This window comes from Triturus cristatus, chromosome 11 (assembly GCF_964204655.1).
Source record: "Triturus cristatus chromosome 11, aTriCri1.1, whole genome shotgun sequence".
In the NCBI taxonomy this organism is placed as follows: domain Eukaryota; kingdom Metazoa; phylum Chordata; class Amphibia; order Caudata; family Salamandridae; genus Triturus; species Triturus cristatus.
Window position 1 is genome coordinate 555,743,443 of NC_140594.1, and position 14,543 is coordinate 555,757,985.

The 14,543-nt window shown below is 46.4% G+C and overlaps 1 protein-coding gene across 1 annotated transcript in view; it reads left to right on the forward strand.

Annotated features, from left to right (window-relative positions):
* Nucleotides 1–9,904: 9,904 nt before the first annotated feature.
* The window catches only part of SLC9A9 (solute carrier family 9 member A9), a 2,902,095-nt gene continuing 2,897,456 nt past the window's right edge, over nt 9,905–14,543 (forward strand). Inside the window, exon 1 of the mRNA XM_085633573.1 lies at nt 9,905–10,277. Within this exon, the coding sequence (XP_085489699.1) occupies nt 10,103–10,277 (175 nt within the window). The 5' untranslated portion in view covers nt 9,905–10,102. The remainder of the gene's footprint in view (nt 10,278–14,543) is intronic.

The window sequence follows — 14,543 nt, forward strand, 5'->3', positions numbered from 1 at the left end:
GAGTCCCGGGGCATGACAGTGGCAAAGTGGCACCCCGACAACCCAAGATTGGCACCATTCTGGTTGGGCACTCCTCAAGACCTAGACTGTGTTAGAATTGACTTTGCCTATCCCTTCGTATTTCTGTGTTACACTGTATTATGTTTGTAGGACAGTAGGATCTGCTTCTTACAGTTACCCTCACTTTTTGCTGATGTTTCACTGTTTTTCGACTTAGTCTGACTGGGATCCTGCTAATCAGGACCCCAGTCTATCTGCTTTCTCTCTAAATTGATTACCAGTCCCTTAGGAACACCCCAAATTGGATTCTGGGGTACCCTTATAAGTCCCTAGTATATGGTATACTATATACCCAGGGCATAAGTACCCCAGAGGCCTCTCAGGGGCTGCAGCATGTATTATGTCACCCCTGGGAGACCATTCAAAATGACACCACAAGTCTGCTACAGCAGCCTGTGTAAGGTCGTGCATGCACCCCTTACTTAGATATAGGTTCACTATATCTATCCATATCACTACACATATAAACCTATCAGTCACCCCTATAAAAGGCCTTATCAATCCTGTAGGCAGGGTGCTGGGTTTTATGTGAGAGGGTGCCCATGCATGAGCAGAGCCCCTCTGCAGCCTTCGGAGCCTTTATTCCGGGGTTGTTTGTGATGCAGCCATACCATATATACTTAAGTGCATTATAACCTCGTGGTAAATGCTAACTTTAAAACGGCTGCATGGAAACATGGTGGGTCCCCAGAGTTTGTCCACCCCTTCCTTGGGTATAAAGTAGGAACCCCTGGCTAGAGGACTTTAGATTTTACCTGGACGAAACTCTGCTACAGAATTCCAGAACTTCACCTATCTACACGACTTGGATGACCGAAGAATCTCCCTTGGAGTAAAGGAGTTACTCCCCTGCAAGGCAGGTACCAAAGACGCATCTGTCCGGATTGCAACTACGCAGCTCCTGAAGGACTCCGAAGATTTTGCAACACAGGAGGTGGGTTTCCAAGCTTCCCCGAGGCCGATCCGTGTTCTCAGCAAACCTGAGATCCAAAGCCCCCGTAGGGACCGATCCCCTGGACACCGTGCACATTTGCAGCAGCATATGCTTTTTGGCGATCTCTGAGGCTGTGCTTTGGGCTACTTGTAGTCCAGATCCCGAGCAGTGATTCCACCGAAGATTACTGGCCTACACTCCACGAGTGTCCCGTGGGCTGTTATTGAGTGATTCCTCTCGAGGTCCCTTCGCGATCCCTTGTCTGTCGACTTGTGGGTCCCTGAGAAGGTTACTTTAACTTTCAGTGGGCTTACCTGGTTGCTCCAGACGTGCCCTGACTCTCCATCGCTTGGGGAGTCCACAAGACCTTGCTGGTCCACATCGAAGGCTTTTTACTCTCACCGCGTGGGTTGCCGTTGCCAAGGCTTGTTGGTCTCCAATCCGGACACCGACCCCCGCAGCACTCGACATCCTTCGCGGGACAGCGCGCCTGCAGACTTTGGTTGTCGTCGACGTCTCCTGGTCCCAGTGGCAGTGGAGTCAAGCTTCACCTCATCGCACCTGAAACACCCGACATTGGTGGGCATTCGTCTATCGTGCCCCTGGTCACTGGCAAGTGACCCAGACTCTGTCCCCTCTGCTTTCAGGTTCGTCTCATCTTCGATCCAGGCTTGGATCACACCGGACACTTTTCCTTTCCACAGCAGCAGCACTTTGCAGCAACTCGCCATTGAAAACAGCGAAGATTCCTGACACCATTTGACACCTATGCACCCGGCTTCCCTGGATTAGGTAACATGAGTACTCCGGTGCCCACATGAGTGCTGGCCTTAGAACCTTCTAAGTCTACAAGGGTTTACTCCAAGTCCTCTCCTAAGTGTACGTAATCTTTAAAATTCCAACCGCGACTTTCCCATAGGATTGTACGGAGCTCGCGGCTGTGTTCTCACACTGCACGCGTCCCTCGTGGGTCGCCTGAGTCACTATCTTGGGTGGTTCCTTGGGGTCCCAGCGATTCTACGTGCTCTAGGCACTGTGTCTAGTCAAATCGTGGTTCTTATACCACTTTCTTAATATATGGTTTGGTCTACCCCTGGAGCCCATTGTATATTGAGCTATTTACTGTCGTTCTAGAACTGTAATATTGAGTGCCTTGCTCTCTAATCTCATAAAGAGGTTAGTAGAGAGTGTTTGTCCATCACATATTCATCTTTTCTATACTGGTCCACCCCCGACAGGGGTGATCGCTGGGGGATAGGGCAGAGTCTCACCACAGGAGCCTGTTGGGGCTTTAAGAGAGGTTTTTGTCCCATGCAATTCTGCCAATAGAAACAGAGTGTTCCAAGTGTGGGGGTGGCACACTCTTGTGCAATGTTTCTCAATGGTTAATTCAGGGGAGCAATGGAGGTTCGCTTAGGGGCAAAGGACAGCAGGGTCAACCTTTACCTAAGGGCCCTACTACGGTTGATGTGGAGAGTTTCTCTTGGTCGTTACAGTTTTATCCAGACAGGGAGGCAGCTGTAAAACTGGAATGGGGTTTTATAGAGGGCTTTCATTTAGGGTAAAAGTGGTGGACGGATAATCTGAAATTAGCCAAGAAATTCCCTCACATTGTCCAGGAGACATTGTCCAGAGAGTGGAATGAGGGTAGGATTGCGGGCCTTTTTTGGGACTGGCCTCTTCCAGACATGATCATCTCACCATTGGGAATAGTTCTCAAAAAAGTGCAAGAGGAGTATCGGCTGATACATCACCTATCCTGGCCTGAAGGGACTTCTGTAAATGATTTAATTTATGGAGAGAATGTTTCAGTGTCTTACGCTTCTGTGGATAATGCCATTCGGTTGGTGAAGAGGGCGGGGCAGTGCACTGAATTAGCGAAGTGTGACATCCAATAAGCCTTTCGGATTTTGCCGATACACCCTGATGATTTCTCTTTAATGGGATGCATTTTGGGGGTGCGTTTTTTGTAGATGACGTCTTACCCATTGGTTGTGCCATTTCATCTTCTCTGTTTGAAATGTTAAGTACCTTTTTGCAGTTGGCTTTTGTCAGATTCAGTGGTCAGCAGCTGGCATGCCATTATTTGGATGCATTTCTCCTTGTTGGGCGGGAAGGGTCTGGAGAATGGGGCAGGGTTTTAGCTGCTTTTAAGGGTTTGGCAAGGGAATTGGTTGTTCGCCTGGCTCCAGAGAAAACAGAGGGCCCTAGCAAAGTTTTAACGATCTTGGGCATTGAATTGAATACTGTCCAAATGATTGGGAGGCTCCCTGAGGCTAAAGTGAGTGAGATGGTGTTTTTTCTCAATTATGTGATTTGTGAGAGGAAGGTGTTATTGCAGACAGTACAAAAGTTGTTAGGTTGTTGAAATTCACCTGTAGAGATGTCAGAGCAGGTAGGAGCTTTTGTAGGTGATTGAGTTTTGCTTTGGCAGGAGCTTTGTTGCCTCATCACAGGGTACGAGTTACACTGGCAGTCAGAATTTTCAATTATGTTTTGATGTATTTCCTGGAGACAGATATATGTTGGCAAGTGCAGATTTTTTAGGACGCAACTAGAGCACATGGTTTTGGCATTTCCTGGGATGGCAGATGGTGTGCTGAGTGATGGCCATAGCACTGGTTGGAGCAGGAGCATTGCGTTTCTTGAGTTTTTACCTTTGTTGGTTGCTTTGTTGATTTGGGGTGCTGAACTCGAAAACGAGATAGTTTTATTCAATGTGGACAACATGGCGGTGGTGAAGTTGGTGAAACCATCAGAAAAAGAAGGACTTGAAGGTTTTGAAGCTGCTGAGGCACTTAATGTTACACATTGTTTTAAAAGCGAGACAAGTTCCGGGAATGAGCAATAACATCACTGACTCTTTGTCTCATTCACCGTGGCAGCATTTTGCATGTTGGATCCGGGAGAGGAAGAGGACAAGACACAGTTGCCAGAGCACACCTGGGCACGGGGAGAATGGGTATTTTGGAATTGGTGGAACAGTCGGTTTTTGCATATGTCCAAAGGACACATTTCAAGGGTTGGCAGGAGTTCTTACAGTTTGGGTACCTTCAAGTTAATATTTGTGGTCAGGACGGAGGAGATCTGATTACATTTGTTCTGCATCTCATTGGTAAAGGTGTGTAGCATACAACGGTTACGGGGAATATGGCTGGGATTTCCTTTTATGGTAAGTCGTGGTGGGGTTATGACTCGGCTGAGGGTGATCTGGTGAGGAGAATCTTATGTGGCATGGGGAAGGAGAGCTCCAAGTAAAGCTGAGGGCTCCTTTTACGTTGGAATTGTTTGGGGCACTTAAAGGCTATGTTGCCCAAGTGCTGTTATAGCCTGTTTTAAGTGGTTCTGTTTCATTTATTGATGGTTTGGATGTGTTTCAGTACTTTCAGAGTGTCTGAGTCACTGGGTGGAAGGGGCGATGAGGGGCTTGTCCTATGGAGATGTTTTTCTGCAGGGTTTTCATTTACGGATTTGGCTGCAGAGTTCAAATTGGATCTGGTCTGTAGGGTAAATGGGTCTGGCTGCACAAAGGCTCATGGGGGTGGGTTCTGCACAGTAGCAGAATGGGGGGCTTTTTGCAGGTGGTCTAAACAGAGGGAGAGGAAGATTTTTCTCATGAGGATGGGTGTCAGGTTACTGCATATCAATTGCTGGATGCGTTGAGAATGGGTTGGTTCACCTCGGTTTGGATGCGAGTTCCAATTGGACACATTAATTTTGTTTAGGGGTGCCAACGGCGGAAGCTAGACTAGGTTTGTCTTGGAGGGACATTAGGCAGAATAGTAGATGGCGCTTGCTCTGATGTGAAAGGTATATTAGGATGTTAAGGTTTAGGATGGTGGTAACCCTTAGCTCTCGCTTGTGTTTGATACTTCTTTCTCATTTCTTTGTAGGTTGTGTTCCTGGACCTACTGCTGCAAAAATGACCTGGATTAAAGAAAATTTGTTTGCCAGATGGACTTTGCAGTTTTCCAATCAGCAGCGGAATGGCAGAGGCCTTGGACTTGCTAGAAGTCTGCATGAAGTTTGCTGATGGGGCAAGAGCGGAATGCCCTGGGGAGGTTTACTTCCTTTGTGAGCAGAGTTACCCAGATATGCTGCTTATTCATCTGAGGGGAAAAGATAAGGTGCCATTATCATGTCTCACGCTGCTGAAGCAGATGAAGGAAGATTTACAGTTGGTTAGAAAGTTATGGTCAGGGACCAATATGGTATGGACTGAATTTGTGCCCTAAAGGAAATGGAGGGGTGCAGTGAAACATGCAGTGGTGGACAAACCTAGACGGAAACTGAACAGGGCCATGAGAGTATTCTATCAGTCCATTGGGATTACGGTGCTGACTCATTTGAATATTATGGAAGAAGAGAGGCATCTGTTTTGGGCATACGGGTGCATTTCCCAAAGTTTGGGTATGCATTCTATTTGATGGAGTTGCGGGAACTGCTGACGTGAATGTGGAATGAGAAGCCCTGGTTGTAGGAGAGTAGGATCTGTTCATATGGTTACCCCCACTTTTTGCTGCTGTAACACTGTTTTTCGACTTTAGTTTGGCTGGGGCCCTGCTATTCAGGACCCCAGCCTAGCTGCTTCCTCTCTAAATTGATTCCATGTACCCTGAGTACATAACAGATTGGATTCTGAGGTGCCCTTATAAGTCCCTAGTATATGGTATACTATGTACCAAGGGCATAGGTACCCCAGAGGCCTACTAGGGGATGAAGCATGTATTATGCCACCCCTGGAAATCCCTCCAAAATGACACCACAGGTCTGCTACTGTTGCCTGGGTAAGGTGGTGCATGCACCTCTTACTGAGATATAGGTTCACATAGCTCACCTATCACTGTACATAGACACCTATCAGTTACCCCTATGGCAGGCCTTATCAATCCTGAGGGCAGGGTGCTTGGTTTTGTGTGAGAGGGTGCCCAGGCATGAGCTGAGCTCTCTGCAGCCTTCGGAATCTCTTCTCCGGGGTTGTCTGTGATGCAGCCTGACCATATACTCTTAAGTGCATTATAACCAAACGGTAAATGCTAACTTTGGACTGGCTGCACGGAAACATGTCGTGTTTGGTGTCAAACACCTTGGAATCATACTCCCACACCAGTAACTGGTGTGGGAGTATGATCCCACCCATCTAGAGGGAGAGACATAACAGCACCGGTATACTCGGTACCAACTTAAAAGAGCCCTGGCATTACAAAATGGATGCTGCAGCCACAGACACGAGTCTGGCCTCCTGCTGCTGACCGAAACTACGGCAGGGGAGGCCTGGACAATAAGTGTCCTGTCACAGGGAGGTGTCACCACCTCCCAGACAGGCTTTAGTGTATTGGGGCTGGGTGGCTGCACTCTGCGAGTGCTTTGAAGTCCTGCACTGGGGGCACGTTTGGTGTCCCTGTGCATAGTCCAGCTCAAACTGGTACAGGGGCTACCAGCCCCTGCTCTGGCGTGAAACTGGACAAAGGAAATGGGTCGAGCCACCCCTCTTTCCAAACCCTCCCATAGGTGGGTCCCCTGAGTTAGTCCAACCCCTTCCTTGGGTATAAAGTAGGAACCCCTGGCAACAGGACTTTAGATATCCCTGGACGAAACTCTGCAACTGAATCCTTGAACTTCGATGCTCTACTCAAGACTAGAGGACTGAAGAAATCTCCCTTGGGGTCAAGGAGTGACTCCCCTGCTTGGCAGGCACCAACGAGGTAATTACCGGTCTGCATCTCCGAAGCTCCCGAGGGACTCCTAAGTATCTGCAACCCAGGAAGAGGATTTCCAGGCTTCTCAGAGGCTGACCCAAGTCCCCAGCAAAGCTGAGACCTGCAGCCCTTGTGAGTGACGTGGAACCGGAACTCCTGGACACTGTGCACATTTTCAAGTGCATTGACTTTTCGACATCTCTTGAAGTTGTGCTTTGGGTTACTTGTAGCCCAAGCCCCGAGCACCTTTTGCACCGAAGATTATGGGCCTACACTCCACGAGTGTTTCGTGAGCCCGCTTCTTGCATTTCCATTCAAGGCTCCTTCACGATCCCTGGTCCTTCGACTGGTGGGTCCCTGTGAAGGCAACTCTGATTTTCCTTGGGCATCCCTGGTTGCTCCAGACGTGCCCTGACTCCCCACCGCGTGGTGAGTCCCTCAGACCTTGCTAGTCTGCACCGAAGCATCTTTCTCCTTCCTACGTGGATTGCTGTTGCCAAGGCTTGTTGTATCCAATCCGGGCACCCACGCTGCAACACTCGACATCCTTCATGGGACAGCTCGAATCCAGCTACTGGTCGTCCTCGACGCCTCCTGCTCCTCGTGGCTGAAGAGTCAAGCTTCACATTCTTCACCTGAAACAGACGACATCGGTGGGCGTTCGTCTATTGTGCCCCTGGTCACTAGCAAGTGACCCAGACTCTGTCTCCTCTGCTTTCAGGTTCTTCACATCTTCGATCCAGGCTTGGATTTCTTCGGACACTTCGCATCTTCCTGGCAGCAGCACTTCTTCGCCAGCTTCCATTGAAAACGATGACGCGACCTAACACCATTTGACACCTATGCACCAGGCTTCCCTTGGTGAGGTAACTCGAGTACTCCGGTGCTCCTGTGGGTGTTGACCCTAGAACTGTCTAAGTCCAAAAGTGTTTGGTCCTAATCCATCTCTAAGTGTCCTTAATCTTTAAAAATCTAACCGCTACAATCCCCATAGAAACTAACGGGAGCTCGCCGCTGTGTTCTCACACTGCACACGGCCCCCGTGGGTCCCCTGTGTCACTACCTTGGGTGGTTCCGTGGGGTCCCAGCGATTCTACAGGCTCTAGGCCTTGTGTCTAGTTAAGTTGTGGTTCTTATACCACTATTTTAGTATATGATTTGGCTCGCCCCTAGGGCCTAACATGTATTTTGTGCTACTTTACTGTTTATTTGAAGTGTAACTTATGTGCTTTTGCCTCTAGCCTCATAAAGAGACTAGAGGGGTGTGTTTAGTAATAAATACATATATTTTATATATATGCCTGGTGTGGTTTCCTTTCATTTAGCCATTCAGGAGATTATAGACTGCTAAAACAAGCTGCTTTACATTCCTTCAAGACTTAGCCTGAAGGTTGCTCTCCATTGCTACCACTAGGATAGCTTTTAATAAAGGTTGTATTTAACCTATCATCAATGAGGGGTTGTTTGGAATGGTGCAAGGTGCCCACTATAACTAGTGGACAGCATATACCAGGCCAACTTCTCACACTGGTGCGGTTGAGTTTGAGTCTGGTTTGTTTTTGGGTGGGGCAGGAAAAGACCTTTCAGGGTTTTCCTGGGTTTCAGTAACTTGGGGGGTGTAGAGTCAGGTGCGGGGGCATCCAACCCCTCAGAGGAGAGGTGGGGGGACCGAAGGGAAGAGGAGCTTAGGGGAGACTCAGCAAGGTGAAGGGGAGTGCTTTTGGTGAGGAGGATTTGGGTGAGAGAGAGATTGGATAAGTTGAAGGATAGGTGTAAGTGGAATTAATGACCTTGCAGGGTTTGGTGTGTTTGTTTGGGGGGTATGTTGCATAAGTTGGGGTCTTAGGGAAGGGGTGATGTCAGCTTTTGGATTATGCATGAAGTTGTATATATAGAAATGCTGTTGCTCTACAAGCCTCTCCTAATAAAGTAGCCTTTTCTGCTATAACAGGCTTTTAGGAGGGTGTTTTTTATTGCACAATGAGGGTGCCTGGGAGGAGCACGGCGTTAGCCGGTCTCACCCAGGTGACTTTCTAAAGGTGGCATATGCCACAAGACAAATTGATAGGGATAGGTAGTGAGTTAGGAAGGGGGCTGGGTCTAGAAGCAGGGGGCATTTTAGATGCGGAGGAGAGGATGCTATCTCCTCTTGCTGCTGCCGTTTGCCAGTTGAGGGAGGAGTTGTGTAGCGGTTTTGGCGAGCCTTCCCACCCACCCTTTCTTTTATTTTTTAGAGTTGTGCCACTGAGGTATTCGGGCTGGTTTGGTAGATCGTCTCCATGCCAGAGTAGGACAATTTGTATTTTCCCTGGGGCAGTAAATTGGGGGGTGGATAATCAAGTGCAGGCACACCCACCCCTCGGGAGAGGGGGAGGGACACCCAGGGGAAGGGAAGAGGAGCTTGAAGGAGATTGAACAAGGCGAAGGGGAATTCTTTGGGCGAGGATGGTACTTTGGATTGAGAAACAGAGAGAGAGATTGGATAATGTGAAGGATGGGTGTAAATTGAATGAATGACCTTGTGGGGTATGGGGAGTTTGTTTGGAGGATATGTTGCAAAGGTTGGGGTTTTAAGGGATGGGGGTCAGCTTTTGGATTATATATTAACAAAGTTACTGTTTATAAATTGCAGATAAAGAAATGCTGTTGACCTACAAGCCTGTCCTAATAAAGTGCCCTTTTCTGCTATAACTGGCTTGTGGGTGTTTTTTTTAAATTGCACGATGCTTGCTCTAGTCGTGTCTTTACTTTCTCTCCTTTTGGCTCAATGTCTTTCAGTCTCTTGCTTTATCTGGCCCTGCCTGTCTCTCCTTGGCTTTAGCTCGCTATTTCTCTCCCTCTCATCATCTCTCCCTGCTGTGCGCCGTTGTTAATGTCACTTACAAACAAACAAACATCCGGTGCTCAGATGTATCTTTGTCCTGAAATTGAAAACTGAAAGCCTCGTTCTTGAAGTTTGCGGTGTCTTGCTGTGCCTACCGGAGCAAGGGGTATCGTGTTCGGTGCTTCTGACAACAGACATTTCGTTTCTTCAATTACCTTCTGTCTCTTTTATGGATGCGCATCTTCAATGATGCTCTGGTGCCCTCCACCTTAGAACAGACATCCAGCGGACTGCGCGCGGGCTCACCGGCTCAAGACGCATGCGTTGTAAGGAAGCACGCCCTTCTAGATCACACGTGTACGCATGCGCTGTGGGTGCTCGGGAACGGATTCTCACGGGGACTTGAATTTGTCACAACACCGTCCCTGCATGCTTGTTGGCTGGACTACATTTCCCAGCATACAAGTGTACAACTGTGTATCTGCAGCGGGACCACAAGGAAGCAGCAGTCCGTACAGCTTGCATCGCACGTATATGCGAGGCTGGTGAGCGCTGTGGGTTTTGCAGCAGCACTAAACAAGGGGCATGGGACAGTCACAGACCTCCCCATCTTCCCAAGGCGGGTCACAGGCTTTTCACCAGGGTGCGTTGGAGCTGCTGGTTTTCAACTTTTTGCTTATTCTAACCATCCTCACCATATGGCTCTTCAAAAACCACCGCTTTCGCTTCTTGCACGAGACGGGAGGGGCCATGGTTTACGGTGAGTGTGCCCAATGATGCTTCTCCCTCCTAACCCGCCCACCTCAGAGATGGATACACTTGGAGAGATCCACTCATAGTCCACTCTTGGGGGAGATGCTGACTGTGTATGCCTTTATAAAGTACACTGGACGTTTGTTAACATGTGCACAGTATTAAAAAGTTGCCTGCGGCTGTATCAACTATTTCTGAAGTTAAGGTTTTAAATGTCAAATGCAAAATTCTGCAGTGGTATGTACAGTGGTATTAATTCCCCGAAACACCATAGAGTGACTTATTTTCTGCACCATATACGACGTGTGCTTTCGCTATTGATCAGTAGCGCCGGCGTGGTAGAAGATCTGCAGATGTTACTTACCTGCGATATTTTTCAATGAATGCAAGCGGCTATAAATAATTGTAAAACATTTGGTTCCCTTCTGCCACATCATTTACTATTTGTAGAGCTAACACGCGTGAAATGTACAGCCTTTCTGTGTTTTGCATTTTTTTGTAGCAATCATGTATTTTCAGGCCGGTGTTAATAGAACACATCTTAAAACTGCATGTGACAGATTAAACGTGATGCTAATTAAATAGCAATTAGTGGATCAACTTGTCCCATAACTGACATGCGACTACTTCTGGGTTGAGAAATAGTCGCCCCTGTTTAAACTCTTACTTCACTTCTCCCTCAGATACATTTAATATCACATTATGTTAGTTTATAAAGCACATTTGTAAAAAAATAAAATAAGAAGGAATCACGATTGTCAGTGAATTATTTTATTACCCACAGTGAAACTTTACATAGTATTAACCCCATGCTTTGTGAACACCTTCTCAATGCTTATTTTGTAAAAACATAACTGCTAAGACCCAACGTTTTTTTACGAGGCTACCAAATGCCAGGCATGCCAAATAAAAGACTTTTGATTTCTGCTCATGCCTGTTCCACCACCCTATACTACCTGCATATTTATCTCACTTTTTTCTTGTTTGTTCTTATCTCTGCTTTTTCCCCGTTTTCATATCTTTGCCTTATTCCTTTGTTCTCTCTCTTTTGCTTTCTGCATCCTGCTCCGAGTCAGTTTGATATTGGAAAAATAGGTCTCCGGCCCTAAAAATGAGTTAGTCTGCTTATATGCAACCACTGGCACAAATTAAGCACTGCTCCCTTAGCTTCAAAAGGGATATGATGCAGTAGTAAACGTGACCGTACATATCAATTAGGTGGCCCTGTGTTATTTGTGACACCATCCTCCAATTGCAGCTCGTAGTGAACTGAGTATTGCCTTCTTCGACTTATAATTTCAGTTTTAACATTGTAAGTATATGTGAGTGTTCAAAAATCCCACCATTCCAAGCGCTGTTTTACTACGATAACTTGCTGAATGCATTAGAATCAGAACCAGTTAGTGCAAGTGCCGTAACTTCTGAGGTTCTCACAGGGCAATCGAACATACCATCAGATGCCCTTTATACAGTGCTTTAAATGGGCCGGTACTCACCGGTACTGAGTACCGGCACTTCTAAATTTTCTGCACTTGAGTACCGGAACTTCTCCTTGTCCAAAGAGAGTACCGGTACTCACGGGGCAGCAAGCCAACTCAGTGCAATTTGGCATTTAAAAGAAGAAGCGTGACACACAGCCGACGAGCCGGTCCGTTTTGTGAAGCACTCAAGTGCTAATCTCCCCTTAACATCTGCTAATTGAGCAACGCCCTCCCCCCCGCCGTGCTCTCTAGCCTGGGCTGCTGCAGCCTCCTGGACACACAGGATTCTTTCAGCAGACCTGCACGCTGGGCTGTTGTGCTTTGTGGGCCATCCAAACACCTTGGAAAAGTGGAGGAAGCTCTGTTGTAATTTTACATTTCTTCTTGTGCCCCGTGCAGTCGAGCTCTCTTCAACCCATTTGCAAGGTGTAAAAGACTTGGTGGGGGACAGATGAAAGGCATAATTTGCATCTCGCCCCTCTCCCTACTGATAAACACACTGCAGCCGTACCTTGTAAGAGCTTAACTTATAAAAAGGAGAAATAATATACATACCTTTCCTTTGAAATGTAATTGAGCAAGAAAGTTAGTGATATTGTGTTATATATGTCTGATTTCTATAGCACTTTCCCAATGCTTGCGAGGCCCAAGGCGCTATTACACTGGAAACAATTTAAGAAGGGGTTTACATTCAATTAAAAGTAAATATTTGACATTAGAAAATAAAGGTTAGTGAACTTCTTTCTTAGTGACTTTGAAACAATTTCTAAAATAAAGCGCCAATGAAACGAAATCTTAAATGAAGAGTTGCATTCGGTCATGAGGTTTTATGAATGATTTTAATTAATGGCCAGCCCTCCACGTTCATCCGCTCGTTCGAGGTAATTGTTGCCTTTAGTACAGTTTATTGTTGGTGCACATGAACTAAATACCCTATCTGCATGCACAAGTGCTTCTATGTCCCTCTGTGTGTTCTTGCATGAGAGAGTGTTGTCTGCAGTGTACATATCTGCACACAAATTAAATCTCAATCAAATTAAACGTGTGCCTGTGGCCCGATCCCTTAGCACTATCTGTAGCCCCACCCCCATAGCCCTGCCCACCCCCTAACCCCGCCTCCTAGCCCAAATCTCAATTTGGTGAGTATTTGCACTTATTTTTTCCATTTAAAGCACTCCCTTTATGGAAGCACTAAATGGATTTGATCAGGACCCTTCCCAATGACGGTGCCTGAGGGGGGAAAAAGACTGTACTCTTGGGGCAGTCTTAGAGGTAGACCAGAATGGACAAGGGGCCGATTGACAGCAGTTGCTCACAGGCAACTGCATTGAAAATGCATGAGGTTTGTCTATCAAAAGTGGAGCTTATAGTTTCATTGTAGGCCTCACCCAAAAAGTAGGCTTAAACCATGGCCTGAAGTCATTCACTCAATAAATGGAATATTTCAACAGCAGACAGTTCACACTGACACGGTTCGCACTCTTTATCCACTGGGGTAGCGGGACCTGTTACTTTCCTGATGCAATGTGTGTAACTTGCAATAACTTAGTATACTGCAGAATGTGCAGAATGTGCTTCTGCATACAGGAAGTACATCCTGTTTCACTTGTTGCTCGTGTTCAGAAGGGTGACCTTGGTTCTCATGCCAGGCCAATCAATCTTTTCATGTTGTCATTGCTTTTCCTGTCATTTTTGTAGCCCGGTAGACTGAAAACCTTGGTCTGAACTTTGGCAAATTCATATTGTATTCTACCAGACTGTATAATTAAAGTGCACAGTCTTACCTGAATGTGATCAGTCATCTGCACTAATCAGTTATTTCAAATCATATTAATTGACAGTTTTTGGAAGCAGAAATACATCACTGCAGAAACTCACAAATTAGGGATAGTAGGTTGACTGCAGAAATTAGGAAGTGTCATGAGCAGCAGGGTCCATGATAGCCAACATGTTTTCAAAAACTCCCCAGAAGAAACTGGCAAAAGGGACAAATGTGTGTAAAGCTGTCCTTCCTTACATAATTGGTGCAAAACAGACTGCATTTATGATTGTTTTAAAATTGCACAGGATGTTTCAAGGTCATATATAATGCATAAGCAGAAGCCAATTGTAATGGACTTGAAGACAGAGACATCTGAGTCAACCCTAGAACCTAATGATGCCTTCAAAACCCCACTGAACACAGTGAAACAAATTATGAAATTAAATATACATTTTTTTATTGACATTTTCAGTCTGCAGCTTATAAATGCAACAACCATAAAATATGTAACAGATGAATAATGAGAGTACAGAAGGTTCACTTGAGCTAGTGTGAAACCCTCTTCTGGCTCAAGAATATTTAGAGGAACCAAAAATTGACTGGTGTCCACCAAATGCCAGTGCTGTGGCTATCTATTTTTATTGGAGGCACCATTTCAATAGGACTTCATCACAACTTTTATGAGTGGTAAATTGTGGTAGAGTGACACATACTAGAAAACCATTGTCTTAACATCAGTTTGGTGCATCATTTGGTCGAACGGTGTTGTCATGTTACATTCTATGGTTTTCTTACCTGCTTTTGGCCAGATGTTTTGACCTGTGACACCTTGAATTTCCGCCAGCGTTTCTTCACCTCTTCCTCAGTCCTTGAGTATAGCCAGATTCAGTTCCTGAACAAGGCCTTTCGCAGTATAAAACTTGTGCAGTGCACCATTTCTTCGCGATCCTAGAATAATCTACCATTCTCCAGAAAACAGAGACTCACCTGGCAATAACTCGGAAGAACAACCTGCAGTTGGGAATCTAAG